The sequence below is a fragment of the Mastigoproctus giganteus genome, chromosome 2 (genome assembly GCF_048544385.1).
Source record: "Mastigoproctus giganteus isolate SK-2022 chromosome 2, ASM4854438v1, whole genome shotgun sequence".
Classification (NCBI taxonomy): Eukaryota; Metazoa; Arthropoda; class Arachnida; order Uropygi; family Thelyphonidae; genus Mastigoproctus; species Mastigoproctus giganteus.
In genome coordinates this window covers 136,826,441-136,845,046 of record NC_143576.1, presented here as the reverse complement: position 1 = coordinate 136,845,046, position 18,606 = coordinate 136,826,441, and the positions used below count along the sequence as shown (strand labels likewise).

Sequence of the window (18,606 nt, the reverse complement as noted above, 5' to 3'; positions counted from 1 at the left end):
GTCTGGCAACCCAAAGGGCGCGGGTTCGATTCCCGCCTCGGGCTGGATATCACGATGGCGCCGAACTAACCGGTTGGTTGGATATCCCGGTCATGATACACGAAGGAAGCAAGAAAAAAACTGGTTCCTTCGTGTATTGATCACATCATACGAAATAAATAAAATAAATAAATCAATATCATTAATGAATACAGAAAACAACAATGGACCCAACACTGAACCTTGGGGAACTCCACTAATAACATTAGTCCACAAAGTGCAGTGTCCATTGATTACCACTCTCTGTCTTCTCCCACTCAACCATCCCTTTATCCATAGCAGCAATTTGCCTCCAATGCCACACTGATTTCGGAGTCACCTGGGATGTTAAACAACTCACCTTCTTGCAGCACTTTGCAGACACCAAGAAAAGACCCACACAGCCTTCTGGTGAACAATGCTTGTTTGTTTGTTTGTTTGTTTGTTTCGGGATTTATTGGGCGCATCAGCAACTATGACCATAGTGCGCCATACATATGATAATTATGCATGCTAGGTGAACAATGCAAGAACTCACCAGTTTTTACCATCCTGATCGGATACTGCAATGTGTCCTAAGATATGTCTCCCCAGTTGCACTCTATGCTTCTGTTGTTTTGTCCTCTGCATTGTTTACTTGACTCAAGAGATTCCTTAGTAGAGAATAACAGATCCTAAGGTGGCTAAATAGGACACTTGGAAAACCCTCCACAATCTAAAGAAGGTTTCTATATACTGCATTTAACTGGACCTCTGGGAATTAATTCTAATCAGGACCAACATAATCACCCTGGCAAAACTCTTACATTTAAAATAGATGCACCAAACCGTTCAAAAATTATTTCACTTCCTTGCAGCCAAAAGATAGCACACGTAACTGAGGCAATGCCACTGCGTTTCCAACTATGACCAGCTCAGAATGGATGTTCCCACCCAATACGATGAACCTTTTGATCTGACTGGGCATAGATATCAAAAAACTGTGTTCCAATAAAATCTACAAAACTTCCATTTTTCACCAAACTTACCAGCTGATGGAGACCCTCTTGACAGCTCCATGTGCCACAGCTCCAGCAATCATCATTTTTATATTTATTGTGTATATATATATATATATATATATATATATATATATATATATATATATATATTGTACTGTATTATAATATATTCTATATATTGCACTGTATTTAATTTATTATGTATATTCCACTCTGCTGTGTACTTGTTATTCACATGTTAGTACTTATTTTTGTTTATCCCACTAGCATATAATGCTAGCATGTAATGCTATTACTTCAAATAGAGTAAATAAATAAATATTTAAATTAACACTATATTAGACACTGAGTACAAAGGGCATGGAATGTGCTTTTACAGGTCAGATTGGCAGGCTACCAAAGAAAGCAAATTGGTTCTAGGGATGGGAAGATCTTGTTCTCTCCTTTTCTATGATCAGTTATTTTTTCCATGGAATATCTATCTTTTCTTACACTTTTCTTTAGATAGTATGAATCAGAGCTGTAATACTCAATATGTTCTACGTTGATAATAAAATTAGTAAATTAATAAGAGGAGTTTACCTCAATATAGTACGTGGAACACTTCCGTATGATACCCTCCAGAAATTAAAACGGAAAAAACGAAAAAATCGACAACTTACCGGTACATTAAAGTAAAATATAAATAATTAAATAATTAAAGTAAAATATAAATAATTAAATAATCAATTTAACACAATTCAAAATCAATTCAAAACAATTAAAATTCAAATTAACGCAATTAAAAGAATCTAACGAAAATATTCAAAACGATTTTCCTTCCTGAAGCTGACAATGCTTTTCGACCGACTGTCGTGATCACAGGAATGAAAATTACCGAATCAGGCTAAACCTGCAACTTAAATAGTGATTATATGTCTTCGCGCATGCGCGTAAAGGTCCACGCATCGGAGATCAAATATGGCCGCCGAACATTAACAGAATTCTCGTGTAATTTTATTTTTCCCTCAAATTACACGAGAATTCTGTTAATGTTCGGCGGCCATATTTGATCTCCGATGCGTGGACCTTTACGCGCATGCGCGAAGACATATAATCACTATTTAAGTTGCAGGTTTAGCCTGATTCGGTAATTTTCATTCCTGTGATCACGACAGTCGGTCGAAAAGCATTGTCAGCTTCAGGAAGGAAAATCGTTTTGAATATTTTTGTTAGATTCTTTTAATTGCGTTAATTTGAATTTTAATTGTTTTGAATTGATTTTGAATTGTGTTAAATTGATTATTTAATTATTTATATTTTACTTTAATTATTTAATTATTTATATTTTACTTTAATTATTTAATTATTTATATTTTACTTTAATTATTTAATTATTTATATTTTACTTTAATTATTTAATTATTTATATTTTACTTTAATGTACCGGTAAGTTGTCGATTTTTTCGTTTTTTCCGTTTTAATTTCTGGAGGGTATCATACGGAAGTGTTCCACGTACTATATTGAGGTAAACTCCTCTTATTAATTTACTAACTTACACTTTTCTATACTTAAACATAATCTCCTTGATGCTGCTCCAACAGAGCATTTTTCTATCTAGTTTACACATACTGGAAAACTGAACAATGTTTCAGAGTTAGGTGATTTTCCTAATAGCATTGTTTTTTTCAAAATTGTTTTCATAAGTTTAACTGCATTATCACAATTCAATAATGAAGTTCGGGAATGAAAGGCAAACTCTGAAAGATGGAATGGTTATAAACACCAAAGCCAAAGTTCTCCCAGTATTTCATGTCATGCTAAATATTGAGTTTATATTCCAATAGTACTAGCTAACCTTTACAACCCTCAAAAAGCTACATTGAAATCAATGATACTGGAGAGTAGTGGACAGTAGATCCTAGAAAGATCCAGATCTTATTCAAACTTTGAAGAATCAAGATTTGAATGAGATATAGATCTTTCTAGGATTACCTGTGGAACTCAAAATATTTGCTTATTAAAAAAAAAAAAATGATTAAAAAAAAGTATACAAGAGTTACTCTTTTCACTCTTGTTAATGTTTTTAAATTTTGCATGGTTTGTTTAATATAAATATCTTAATGCCAAGCAAATTATTTGTGCTCACTCTAATTGCTCTATTTCAGATAGCTAAATATTCTTTAAAAAAAAAAAAAAAAAAAGAAAGAAGACCTACCAACAAAATAAACATCACTGAAGGAATTCTGCTTTTCTGTAACTTCATCTTTATTCTGCTTGTAATGATGAGCTGCAGGAGTCAAAACTTTCTCTGCATCTGTCTGAGCATATGTATTTGATGAAAATTCCCTACTGGAAGATGATGCTTGTTGAACTGGCTGTGGTCTTGGAGACTTTTTTACTGTGTCTTGCATTCTTTCCTTAATACTTATTGATTCTTGAAGTTCTCCTAAAATAACATAACATAAATTAATGTCTTATGCGATATTAATACCTTAATTACTACATAATTTGTATGCATTAATTCTATTATAAAAATTAACATATCTACTCACATATATTTGCCGAATCCTTTTTGTAAAAAAAATCAAAAGAAAATATATTTTTCTAATTTTCTCCTCCAATTTTCATCTTAGAATGGAAATTTTTCCAGGAAGAATAATGATAATAAACCAGTGCAAGCTACGAACAGGGTGTGTATGCCAAATCTGCATAATGCACTTTGACTTCAGAATTATGTTTAGGACACAAACAGCTGTGAAAAACTGCTGGTATCCACCACAATTATAGTTACATACCACCCTTAAACCCAACTATTCTTCACAAGATAAACTGTGTTCAATTTAAAAAGGTTTTTCTTGTTTCATTGTCAGAAATATGAAGGCTTTTCTTTTTTACTAATTTTGCAATTTTAACATAAAATAAGTATTGTTATTGTTATTTTTATTTTTGGCACAAGGGCTTCTCAGGCCATATTGTGCCATAAAATAAGTACCTTCAAGTCATCAATGTACAATCTTCATCATTAGGTATCATCTTCGCAGTGTAGCTGGGTGACCAAATCAAAGTCTGCAAACACTTCTATATTCCATAATCTGTTTTAGATTAGTGTAAACCAGAGGATAGTACAACTAACAAATGTGATTGGCACGCATAAAAAAGAAACTCATATTTCTGAGTAATAAATAACACTGGTCCACAAAAAAAAATTTTTTTTCACTCTGTTAAAACTCAGGGTGATTCTTGTATATTTGATGTTGCTGAAAGGGAGAAGGGATTAAAGTAAAAACGTTTCTAGTAAAAAATCTTTAATATATTTTAAGAAATTATTAAATACAGTACTAAATATTAAACAATGGGTCTATTAACCTTATTCTATTTACAAAAATGTTTATCTGATAACAAAACATTTATTTTGTCATGTTTTGCCTTTTATAATCATCCATTAATGTCTCCCATACGAGATTCCAACAGTAGTCTGCAAACATATTTGGACTCCATTTTTCCTGGTATCTTTTTTCCATTTGAGGAAATATCTTGGCAAAACCTTTCACTGTGTTCACTGGAGACGGCTCCCAAGTTTTCAGGAAAAAAGTCTAAGTGGGAATCTAGGAAATGAAGCTTTAATGACAGGTCTTGGTTTTCGATTATTAACCTACGATATTTGAAAACTGAGGGTGATAAGAACTTTTTAAGCACATATCTGAGTTTTTGAACATTTCTTTTTATTTCCTACGAGAATCTGTCAAAATTATTTCAGGGAGGAAATTGATGCCGACAAGTGTAATCAGTTTTCCACATTAAAGCTTTCTTAATGTGGGAAAACATTCATTACACCTTGCTGGGGAGAAGGGGGGAAGGAGGGATATTTATAACAAAGTTTTTAGGAAAGTCTGTTCAAGGAAAGAAGTCAGAAACAAAAATTTATGGATTTTCAATGGAGTAATTTTAAATGAGATAATCAACTTTTTTGAACACATATTTTGCTCAATATTTTATTTACATACCAGTCTGGTCAGCAAGGTTCTCTTCCTCTTGCACATCCTTAACTGGTGGTGAAGAAAGCACCCTGACATTTATGTGCCCATTTGCATTCCTGTCTGCTATTTTCCATGGTCTTGTCTCACTACTTATGTCACGAGAAACAAACTTGTTTTCTGTAGAGGGTCCAACATTGGATGCACTGGCTGATAACTGATTGGCAAACAGTTCTTGGTTATCTCTCCAATTATTCTGACCCAAGCGAGCAGGAATTGAAGGATTTTGCTGAAGTGGCCATCGATTTATGGGTTCCTTAACATTAAAATATGGTCTAGCTTGACCTTCAATATATGCATGGTTTATTCTAGAAAGCTCTTCCAAATATCCTACACGAGGTGCAGTTTGGTATAGTTGTTGAAATGCTGCTTGAGAATAATGCAAAGGAAGGGGATAACTTGAACGATATTCTGGAACATCGTCACCTAGCCGAGCTCCTTCAACTATAATAAAAGAAATAAGATTCATTTTCAGAAATAAAATTTTATTATTGATATTCAAGAAAATTATTTTGTTTCTGTAAAAATAAATATGGTGAATACAAATTATCTTTACAACTTCATTATTAAATTAAAAATGAAATAATTCACTCTCATCATTAAATAAAATAATAATATCAATAAATACAGTTTTTTTATTGTTTAGGCTAGTGGTTCTCAACGTGGGCCATATCACTCCCAGGAGGCCACGAAAGTTTTTCCCAACTAAAAGTGACTATGAGGAGTGGGCCACAGAGGGCCACAAGCATAGAAACGTTGAGAAACACTGGTTTAGACCATACTTCTCAACCTTCTAATTTTGATAGTCCCTTTTCAAGTAAGACACAAAACATCATCTGTTCTGTAATTATCTTAGTTCTTTGTGCTTTAAATTGTGATCCCCCTCCACCAAATATTCTTCTAGATCCTTCCCTTATGATCTACCGGCTTAAAGAAATTCAGAAAACTCATATTGCCATAAATAAAGTCAATAAGTCAATAAAGTCAATAAATAAATAAATAAAGTCAATGTCATATTATGCCCTTGAGGCATAATATGACAATCAGTGAAACTGGTATCACCACAAAAGAAGGTGCAGTGCACTGTGTGGTTCATTCAAAATAAATATGATATTCGGGTGCAAAGAAATTAGCATTAATATTAAATATATGATACATGGAAACTAGGCTTTTGCTATACCAACAACAACAAAAAACACTATGTGTTTCCCCTTCTTTCCACAGGCACCAATCCAGCTAGCTTTTGATTTCCACAACCCATCAACCTCAACTATCTACAGAGGCAGCTTATTCAAAATCCACCCTATAACTCTTGCCCTCTTTGAATTTATGACTCTTGGTTCTAGGATAATTTATATATAAAAATTTTACCTTCATTCGTCTTGCTATCTCCTCTCAGTGTCATATAAATGTCAATCAGATCCCCTCTAAGATACCCGATTCTGTAACTGGGTATTATTAATACTACTACTAGCCACACAGTGCAAGGAAGCCTGAGGCTTATGCTGCACCAGCCAAAAAAATTTCCAAATTACCCTAAGAGAGAGAGAGAGTCAGAAGTAGATGGGGAATCACCAAGAAAGAGAAGAATGATGTGATGATGATATCCAACAGGACCCTGGGTGTGCCAAGCCCATACTCACCAGATGTGAGCCCCTCATGTATTCAAAGTCTCCTCCTATAAGTGCCCTTTTGTCAATCTCAGTGACATTGTTGCCTAACTCTGGAATTTTTCCAAGGATCCCAACATATTTTTTAGATGTAGCTTCCATAATATTCCAAATGCGGCCACACAACTGCCTTAAACAGTGGAATTTATAGCCTCAATATCACACCAAGCAACTGTTTGTCAATAGGACGTCATGGTCCTCGTTGCCATCTGTCTGCATTGCACAAAGAGCAGAGGCGTGACAACAACTTTTGGCAAGAATGGCCAAATATCAGAAATGTACCTTTTATTTTAATTAATTTAATCTGATTATTAAATGATTTAATAAAATATTCATTATTATAATTATAACTTAAGTTTTAATTAATTACAATATTAATTAAATTATTGGTATTAATATTGGCTTAGTGCAAGGCAGCCAAGTTTTTGTTGCATCAGCCAAGAAAAAAAAAATAATAAATAAATAAACAAACCACAATCTATGCAGTTCTCTCCTCCTGTAGGTATACTGACCCAAGCTGTCCGCCTAAGCTATCCACAGAGGAATTTATTCCAATGATTAAAAACTCACGGCCTTTATTATTATTTTTTTTAAACCCTAGAATCCACTCTTTCCCCTTTAGTTTTAATTTATGCCACCGTGTTCAAGCATTATTCATTAGGGAAGGTTTTGCCTTCATTAATTTTTCTATCCACACTCAGAGACTTCTAAACTTCGGTCATATCTCCTCAAAGCTATTTGATTACCAAGTTCTGCAGCCGAGATATTTGAAGCTGAAGATCCACTTGGGACTGAAACCCTTTTGCCAATCTCACCAGATGTGTCCTGCCTTTATGAAATGTCTTTTTTCATATATAGCCTTCAACAGGATCATAGGGTGGGGGAGGGGGGTGATCAGCTTTCCCAGGATCTTACTGAGAAGGGCAGGTTAGTGCAGTGAGGCAATTTCTCCAGGGCCACTGCTGGCTCCTGACACCCTGGCCTCCATATTTGGATATAGTATTCCAAATGTGATCTCACAATTGCCTTATCCATTCAGTTCATCAGCTAGTTTATCAATGACGTTCCTGCATCATTAAGCAAAAAGTCCACAAGGCTACAGTCACATTTAATTCTGCAGTTGAGAAAGAGAACTGCATCCCCATATTATCTGCATTGTGTAACGAGCCAAGAGGAGTATTGTGGATTTATCTCTTAGAAACTAAGATTCTGTGTCCAGCAAACAGGCAGACTAATCAAAGAATATACACAGTTACGAATACAACATACTGATGGATCATATGTTGCCTTAGTTGCTTTGGTACTTAACGTACTACTGACCTATTATTCCATAGGCCAGTGATTTCTCATTGTCATCTTTTGCTAGCCTAATCATTTCTGGAACACTATTATGGATTAACTTGAAACTAAAATAAAGAAATAATCTTTACAGGCAAACCAGCCAAAGAAGACAATTACAGACATAATATAATGATGTTTCATAACCTTAGTTGCTTTGACACTTAACATGCATCTAACCTAATTCCTTTCTATATTCTCTTAGCCCAGTGGTTTTCAACCTTTTTTTAATAACGTCACCCTTAAGTAATTTATTTTATTTTACGGCACCCCTACACATCCTTAAGTAACAGTGCCATGGGCCTGTTACTTAAGGATGTGTCGTGCCAGTAATAGTACACTGTTGAGGAAGGAGACAGTGGTCTCCGAAAGCTTCGGTATTTTAGTATATTTTAACGATTTTAGCATTGTTTTTAATTGTTTTAACCTATTTTATTGTATTTATTGTAACAGTCTAGTTTAACCGATATTTGTATCATATTTATTTTTATATCTTATTTTATTTTATAGTGAAATTTTAACCGCTTGGCTGGTGTTTGAGTGTAATTATTTCAATATGGAATTACCCAGCCCCATAGGCCTTTTTGAAGATAAAGCCTTGAATCAGCATTGAGCATGCTGATGGAATTCTTGAATGAAGAATTCCGGAATTCTTGAATGAAGAATTCCATCAGCATGCTCAATGCTGATGGAATTCTTCCTCTTGCTCAGAATAATCATTTGAGAGAGTGCCTAAATTCAAATTGAGGAAAGATAGATGTAGGATAGATGTGCAGAAGTTTGCCTTTAGCCAGCAGGTGGTTGGTTGGTGGAACAGACTTCCATCCTTTGTTGTGGAAGTTGATAGCCTAAATAAATTTAAGTCTAAGCTGGATAGGTACTTGGAACGAATGGAGGGGTGAAATGGGAGTGTTTTTTATTTTTGGCTGATGCTGCATAAGCTTGCTTTCTTGCATCATATGCCTCTACTAATGCTAATGCTAAACCACATCTTTTGGTAAAAATTTCTGTGACAGGCGACATTTGTTATGGACATATATGTGTAAGATAGGGTTTTAATTAAAAAGAGAGAGAATGGCAGATTTGTTTAAGTTCAGGACAAAGCATCAGAGATATTTATGTGAACAAGTGCATTTATTGCTAATCTTTAAGATGATAGTAGATTGGCATGCTGTTTGAGGTATAGTTGTGAATATCTTGGCATCGTCTGAGTAAATTATTAGATGTTCTCTGGAGCACATAAAGGAAAAAAGCATGGCTGAGAACAGGAGACTGAAAAGAAAACTCCTGGAGTCACATCTTTTGACTATAGCAGTCATTATTGTACTTCAGGTAGGAAGTCCTGCTTTGGAGGAGTTATTTAAGAAAAACAAATAGATCACCTCAATTTAAAACCAAATACTCCAGCAGACTTAGAAGGAATGCAGAATTAAGGTTGCAAAAAATCCACTTGGATATCTACTTAGACATCCAAGTGGATTTTTGACTAAACCGTTCTCTAATCTCTATTTATCTTTCACGGCACTAACTACACTTTGGTTTCTTGCAAATGGCACAGCTTTTCAGGCCAATTGTGTCAGCTGATGTGGTATCAAAATAATTACACTAGTTATTCAGAATGTTTCAGTTGTATTAATGTCCTTAAACCTTTTTATTGGTGAAAATCGCACGTTAGAAAAGGCAATTCACAAGGACAAATCAGAAAGTAAGATCTCCAATGTTGTAATTTAGAAACTAGATGTGGTATGGAAATATAATTTTTGATATTAGAGAATGCTAAACAACAAATGAAAACTGATTTCATTGGCTTATATTTAGAAATGACTGTGCAATTGATAACTGCATAAATACACCAAAGAAACATGAGAAATCATGTTTCTCATAGGCTAAAGGCAAGAAACCAATATAAATCCAAAAAGAAATTACTGCTGTGAATTACAAGCAGAAGAGAAAAGCAACTTGTAGGATGAAACTGAAAAGAGGAATTCCCTTAATCGATTTCTTAGAACATGGCTCCATTGTTAAAGCCTAAACATACTGCATAACTCTACATGCACTGAGAAATTCAATAGGAAGAAAACCAACTTCTTGTTGCTCAAGTTATCTTACATGTTGTTATTTTGTTTTTGGGAGCATTAGCAACTAAGTCCATATTTCTCTGGAGATAATGCAGTGGTCATTCCCTGACCTTTCCACATCCTCCGTATTTGGTGGTCACGGGCTCGAACCCCGGCCTAATCAAGAAGCGTGTGCTACGCACTGCTGCTCCTGCCCACCTGGCTACGGAGGTGCTGCTATCTTACACAAAATGCAGACTACACACTGTGCAACTGATAGCGGGTTAGCTGGAACAGACCAGATGGCATACGCATCCCACAAACAGCCTGATTTAACACCTTCAATCTGTTTCCTCACATCTTATTATTATTATTATTAGCCATATCGTTATTTGGGTTTTTTTTTTTTTTTTTTTTAGGAGCATTAGCAACTAAGGCCATATTGCTCTGGGATGTGCGGTGGTCATTCACTGACCTTTCCATATTTGGTGGTCACGAACCCCAGTCTAATCAAGAAGCGTGTGCTATGCAGTGCTGCTCCTGCCCACCCGGCTATGGAGGCGCCTATTAGCCATATAGTGCTAGGAAGCCTGAGGCTTATGCTGCACCAGCCAAAACAAATTTCTGAGTTACCCAGAGAAACACATGGGGGAGTGAGAAAAAGAACAACAGTCAGAAACAGCCCTTGTAATATTGTAAGAGCACTTGCTAATACAAACACACTAACACTTTTTGCATTTAGGCATACGAAATGATCGCAATTTGCAGGCCTTCTGAAGTTAGCGAAAGCATTACATTTTATCATACAACCAAAAAAGATAACTGCTAACCAGCATTCTAATTTATTTCATTGTCTTCTGATTAAGTTTGATTTTTTCCATCTGTAATTAACATAAAAAGGAAGTTAATAGTTAATATTAATGAAAACTGCATGTTCTCTTTACCACGATAATAGAAGTTATACATGATACATTCTGTAGTTCAAAAATATCACTGGGTACGGTCGTCAATAATTTACCTGTTGACAGAAAAAGTCATTCATTGCCCCAACCCAAGTAGAAAATCATGCCAAGACGGCAATGCACATTTTCCTGCTCATCCTGTGACAGGGAAAAGGATTAAGCGAGGATTATCCGATGAAGCAAAATGTGCCCAAGTTTCTCATTATGTTATAATTCGAATCAGACAGGACTTTAAAATGAAGTGGGTTTATGATAAATACATATTAAGGAAACCAAGAGTCAATAAGGCATTTAGTGCCTTTCTGATGGATATCCAGGGATGGGCCGTACCGAGGGTGCAAGGGATGGACTGCACCCAGGCACCAACGTTCAAGGGGGGGTGCCTGAAAACCTGAAGCTTACATACACATAGGGAGAAAATTTTAAGAGGGGGGAGCCAAATTGCAATTGCCACCCGGGCACCACATACCCTAGGGACATCCCTATCGCCATCAGACAAGTCGAATTGCAAGAAAAAGAACGGAATAAGAACAAAACAGTGTTTAACAAAAATACAGAATCTCCAGTACAAGGGGGGAAAAAAAAACTGACATCTTTAAAGTAGCAAAACAGTAGCAAAACTGTATAAGTATACACTAAACAACTCAACCCTTATCCTCTTAAATTAACTTGCAAATAAAGTAATCATTTTAGTTTTGTATTTTGCTAAGTTCCCTTTATTTTATAGGAATTTTTAAAAAAATCATTTATGTTTATACTGAATGAACATTTTCAAGTTCTGCAATAATTTGAAATAAAAATAAGTTATCACAATTTTTACTTTTTATTTTTTTTTTTAAAACCCCAAACACGAGAGGTATTAGAACCTATAGTACTTGGTACCGTGCATGGGTTGGAGGTTGAGAAGGCAAAAAAAGATATTTGTTGACATTAGGCTTGAATTCTGTAGACTAATTTTCAGGAAATACATATGAAGGAAAGTTGTTCTAGAAAACGGCAGTTGAATGAATAAATGATGAAGATGAAAAGTTTGTTCTCGAAGTTTGAAGTGGACAGTAAATGGATGTTGGCTGGTGGCAGAACATGATCGGAATGTTTTGAATGAGAGAGAGCAGGAATTATAAAAGTCAATTCAAAAGAGCAGTGCCCATGGAAACATCTGTAGAAAAGGCATGCAACAGAAAGAGAACATCTATGAGACAGAGAGTGGAGAGACTCTGTTAGAGGCGAGTCATTAATTAACCTAAATGTCCTCTTCTGAATGGAATCTAGAAGCCTGAGAGAGGTTTTGGTTGCACCACCCCAGATGTGGGAACAATATTCCATGGTAGGGCAGATTTGTGATTTGTACAGAGTGAACAGCTGCTTGGAAGAAAAGTAATGCTGAGTGCAAAAGAGAAAACCAAGTTTTTTAGATGGCAGAGGAAGCAATATTTGTAATGTGCTTGTGCCAAGAGAGATTAGAAGTCAGGATAATCCCCAAAAGAGATATATCATCTTGCCTAGAAATCGGAATGTTACCAAGGATAAGCATAGGAGCAGAAGAACCCTTTTTGCAAGGTGTAAGACAGGACTGAGTTTTAGAAGGATTAAAATCAACTAAATTGTCTTTGCCCCACTGGAGATTGGCATTTAAGGAATTGGTAGTGGATATTCGAGAAGTTGAAACTGATTGAGAAGGGTGAGGTTTCTCAAACTGGATAGTGAAATGCAATGTGCTATCATCAGCAAAACTGTGGATAGGATTTCCGGTCAATGGAACTAGGTCATTAATATACAAGAGGAAAAGAGTACGGGAAAGAACTGAACCTTGGGGAACACCACCATTAGTGGAGAAATTAGAAGACAGAGAGCCATCTACCATCACCCTCAGTGAGCGATCAGAAAGAAAACTGGATAACCAATTACTAAATACAGTTGGCAAACCATAAGATGGAAGCTTGTTTAGAAGACCTTTATGCCAAACATGATCAAAGCCTTTGAGATGTCAAGCGCAACTGCTTGTGTTTCACCGAACTTTTCCATTGAATTTGTCCATAAATGGGTAACGTAAGCAAGAATATCACCAGTGGATCGACACTGATGGAATCCATACTGGCGATCATTGATCAGACAGAAGGTTTCTAGATAGTTTAAGAGTTGGCGGTTAATTGATTTTTCCATTACTGTAGAAAGAGCAGAGTAATTGCAATGGGACGATAATTGGATGGGAGGGATTTGTCACCCCTTTTAGGAACTGGCTGGATATGAGCAAATTTCCAAGTTGAAGGAAAACCAACTTTGGAATAAGAAAGTGAAAAAAGGTAGCAAAGAATAGGAGTAAGTTCAGGAGCACAGGTTTTGAGAACAAGTGGAGAAACACCATCAGGACCAGGAGCTTTCTTAGCATCAAGATTAGTCAAAATCCTTCTGACAACCTTTTGATAGAAGACCACAGGAGACATTGAATGGAGAGTGCTGGGAATGGTGGGAGGTGTTTTTCCAAGATCATTAATACATGAGTTGGAAGAGAAATAGGATGCTAGCAGGTCACCTTTATCCTTGTCTGAAGTGACAATAGAACCATGTAGTTCTGACAGAGGTGGGCAAAAGTTGTAGCCAATAGCTTTGGCAAGAGACCATAATTCTGATTATGGTCTTTGTACTGATTAATAACTGCTTTACAATTGTCATGAGCTTTGGTGTAGGCAGAAAATGAAACTTAAGAATTGGAAACAAGCCAATTACGATATGGAACGTTCTTCTCTTGAACAGCCTTAGCACATTTATTGGAAAACTGAGGTTTAGATAAAGAACAAGATTTTAAAGTAGAGTGTGGAATAAAGGATTCCATTCCTACAAGAATAATTTCACTGACACGATCTGAGCAAACATTAACATCAAAAGTTTTGAAACAGCAATCCAACCAAGGAAAAGAAGAAAAGAAATCTTGCAGGTCATCCCATTTTGCATTCTTGTAATGCCAAACAACACGAGGTTGGGAAGAGCCATGAGATGCAGGCTCCATTGGAGAAGAGCTAATCACCAAGTTGTGATCTGAGGTGCCTAAAGGACCACTCACTTCGACAGCGTATTTAGAGGGGTTGTTTGTGAGAAAAAGATCAAGTGTGTTGGCTGTTTGGTTAGGATTGTCTAGTATTCTGGTAGGTAAATGAACAATCTGTGCAAGGTCATTAGTAATTGCAAAAGCCTCAGCATCTCGACCAGCTGGGTCAGTGCGACTAGAAAACGGAAGCCAGCTGGAGTTGTGAACATTAAAATCACCAAGGAAAATTAGCTCACTGTTAGGAAAGTTGGACTGGAGAAAGTCAAGTTGCAAAGAGAGGAAGTCAAAGAGCTCCAAGTGATTAGTGGAGTTGGGAGAACGGTAGAGACAACAGACGAATTTGACAGAATGAGGTAGAGAAATTTTAAGCCAGGGAAGATTGAAAAGAGGAGATTACAAATTACCAAGTCTTTGACAGGGAATATTGTAACGGACATATGCACAAGTACCACCTTTGAAGCGAAAGGAACCATACAGCGAATAATTTGAGCAACTGAGATGAGCAGTTGTTAAATCACCCGATAACTGAGATTCTGTCAGAAAAAGTACACGGGGTTTGGCAGACTGTAAGTGGAAATGGACATCACTGAGATTAGAACTGAGACAATGTATATTTGTGAAATAAACAAGAAGTGTTTGGAATGTTTAGATCTTTTTGCAGATAAGTTTGCTCTATTAGTTTGACAATTCATGGTGCAACCAATAGAAGGAAAAGTGGGGAGGACATGCTGTAGAAAGTAATGAAATTTTTAGATATGGCATACACATGGTGAGAATATACCGAGATCCTTGACATAACGTAGCCTCGACAATGCCCCCCACATACACACTACTCAGACTCCCTCCAGTCACTATCTGGCAGAGTAGAGGTAGCAAGATTATACACTAGCTGTTCCGGAAGCCTCCTAGAGAGTTACTAATAGGTTCGGTGCGTACTAACTAGCGGCCGGCCTGTGAACACCAATTTAGACCTGTACCCTCGAAATGTATCTCGCCATGGTGTTCATCATAACCTCAAAAGACATCAATCATACTGAATGATGAAAGAGATAGGGAAGTCGTTGTCATCCCTAGAGACTCAGGTCAACGACTCCTAACCCACCTTAACTCACTATCGCCCTTCATAAAGTTTACGATTGAGCTGGAGTCGAACAACTCTATACCATACCTAGATACACTCGTCCGGCGCGAAGACACATGCTTGAAGACGACAGTTTATCGCAAACCTATGTGTGCTGGCCAATTTACCAACTTCCGGTCAGCACACATGCGGGGCCACCTCCTCTCCACTGCCCGAACCTTGCTAACTCGCGCCTGGACACATTCCAGCTCCGCAGATGAAAGACGCAAAGAGAGCACCAGAGTCAAAGTAGACCTTACGAGGTGTGGCTATCCCATCGACGTCCTTGACAGGTGTGATCTACAGGCACGCGACAACGTGACGACCAACAGCAACGCCAACAGGGTCGAGTCATCCACGAGGGCATTTATCCCATACTACCCCAACCTGTCACAACAGATCGGTAGAATCCTAAAATCATATGGGATAAAATGCATCCAACTCCCAGGCAAGAAACTGCGTTCTCTTATCTCCAACGTAAAAACACCCGTCCCCACTCTTCTACAGAGCGGTTTGGTCTATCGCATCTCTTGCCGTGACTGCACCAGCTGCTACTTTGGAGAGACTGGACGTCGACTAGAGAAACGTCTCTCAGAACATAAAAGGGCGATCCGTTTGGCAGATGTAGAACACTCAGCTATCGCCGAGCATGTCTGGACAACCCGCCACGACATCGACCCACACCGCGATGTCGTGGTTGTGGACAGGTCCCACCATTACCTAAAGCGCACCTGGTTGGAATCGTTAAATATAAAATGCTCGGATGCCTCTTTGAACAGGAACAGTGGCTGCCAAGTTAACCCCATCACAGAGGCAGTAATTCTATCCATAGACAAACGCTGGCCACGTCACCCCACCACCATATGTCACAGCCACAAGCATCAACAAACAATTAACCACGCGCCTCACGCACCATCCTGGCAATGCACATCTCTATTCCAACTGCCATTCATGTATTCAATCTGAAGAAGGCTGCCTCCCAGCCGAAAGCTTATTAATTGTAACTCCAGTTTTGCTCTGAGAAACAGAATAAAATTTTTCATAATGAATCCAGAGCACGTAGACCTTTTTTTACTAGATAGGGAAGGGTTGACAGGAACTTAGCTCTGGAGACTAAACATGGGTTCCACCACTTCAAGCCTCCAATAAGCAGAGTGGTGGTACTGCACTGGTCGATGAGAGTTATCTACCACCTAGCATTGCCTGGTAACACAGGGGGGTGGCATTCCTCCGTGTGGTGTGGGTGCCACACTTTGACCCTTGTTTACGTTGGTTCACACCTGGGTGGTCATCCACAGTGTGCTTGCACATGGGGGTTATACCCAGGATTACTAACAGTCTCGCCATTGTGAAGGTGCAAGCAAAGGATTTGGTTGTCACAGACCGTCCGGACTCTGCCGAAATTGGATCCCCTTGACTTGAGTGTCACGTGAATATCAGTTTCATCAGCATTTTAGACTCCCAGGTAGCAAGTGCAGCTTGTCTGGACTATCTGAGAGAATGTCTGCGACAGCCTCAAGAACCAGTCTTGACATTTTATTAATTTTATACCAAAAAGGGATCAAGTCATGAAGAAAATTTATTGGCAATCCCTGTTATATATACAATATATGATACTGAAGAGCAAGTCACTGGAAATGTCGAACGTAAACAAATCTGCTTTCTGCACTACACACTAGCAAGATGGATTCACTTAGAATGCAGTATCACGGTCATTGCAGTCCCCAGTCGCGGTGACTCCAGAACAACGCAATTAGTGGCGATTCAGGTACTCCGTGACGTTATTTTAGGACCTCTAATAATTTGTGTACCAGGGACCCATACTAACTAAATCTTGCAGTGCTCACTAGCCAAGCCCAATATGATGGGTGGGAGCAATAATTACTCAGTTATTTTGTTTAAAGAACAAATAAATAACCTGCTATCTAAATGCAGTTCACAGCACACATACATTAAAAAAAAAAAAAGGGCATGGATTGTGAAATTTTGGTATGCAAACATAAAAATGGCATTATCAAAATTTGCGGGTGGGAAGGGATTCCTGTATTTTTTAGACAAAGATTGGCATACTTGCATTATACGGTGTATATTAATGTGCCTGACGTCATTCTTGCAAATATAGGTTTAGTGTGTCGTGTCACTTATACATAGATTGAGGAAACACTTCCACAGTGAATCACAGTTTGGATTTAATATAACGGCATATGAGGGAAAGCCATTGTATTATGCTTGGTAACGTAAAATTATCAAAAAAAAAAAAATATATATATATATTGTATTATACTAGTAAAAGTAAAATAATGGAGAAAAAAAAGTCTTTACAATCTGATACTCCTTCTGACTGATTGTTGCAAGTAGTAGCAATTGACATGCCTAGCCTGCTGTGGTTAGTTAGGGTGTTTATCCCCAACTAGCCGCTGTTTTAAACAGTGGCAAGGGGGAATAAACAACAAGACTAACAGATTAATGCGTAAAACGATTTTCGTAATCTATTTTATACAAAATTATGGACACACCATTTTTTGCTCGAATCTGTCCCAAATTGATGGCTTAAACTAACATAACCTTCTTAAGGAGTTCAAAATGAAAATCTATTAAAAAACTATTTCTTTTGCTTGAATAATCCAGTGCCAAAAGGAAAAAAAAATGTGTTTTTTCAATCTATGTACAAATGACATGATATGCTAAACCTAGATTTGCAAGAATGACGTCAGGTGCATTGATATACCATGTATAATGCAAGTATGCCCAAACATTTTATGTGTATAACAGATTAACCTTTAAGCGATGTCATTTGGTATTGTACTATTTTCAAAGAAATGGCAATGTAAAAAGGTTAATCTGCCATTTACTCAAAGGTTTGTTTGAAAGTAGTGCAACACCAGGTCGTGTGTTCTATTTCAGACAGCCTTGTCTTGTCTAGTTCTAAAATTCTCTTGCAAACTTTTTATTTATTTTATTTTTTTTGCCAGCAGCATTTAGCGATCTTGAGTTTTTTAATCCCTAAATTAAAACAAGCTCTCATCTTTTAAATAAATGGCAGATTAATCTTTTGGTGATTCCTCAATAAAGGGTAAATAAATTTAATTTATACTAGGGGTCTCCAGCCATGCTCACTACGCTCGTCCATCCCCACAGATGTATGACGGAGTAAGACAAATCTTTTCCATGTCAAAGACACACCTGTCGAAACACACTAATCTAATCAGAAAATAACCTATGTAATTTTTTACCTGTACATTTGTAGTGACGTAATTGCCCTTCCCACTTGTACAACATAACCCTCATCCCGCTTCTCCCATTGGCTACCCCACCAGGCAGCATTATCAAGGTCGAATAAAGGTAAAATTCAGAACAGTGTACACCCTCCAACATGG

General features: G+C 37.1%; 1 protein-coding gene across 2 annotated transcripts in view; it reads right to left on the bottom strand.

Moving 5' to 3' along the window:
* Positions 1–18,606, bottom strand: part of LOC150089587 (uncharacterized) — a 200,379-nt gene that overhangs the window by 99,736 nt on the left and 82,037 nt on the right. For both annotated transcript variants that reach the window (XM_090389557.1, XM_090389556.1), the window contains exons 2-3: positions 5,007–5,480; positions 3,218–3,448 (exon numbers count right to left, since the gene is read on the bottom strand). In XM_090389557.1, coding sequence (XP_090245683.1) covers positions 3,218–3,448; positions 5,007–5,480 — 705 coding nt within the window. The remainder of the gene's footprint in view (positions 1–3,217; positions 3,449–5,006; positions 5,481–18,606) is intronic.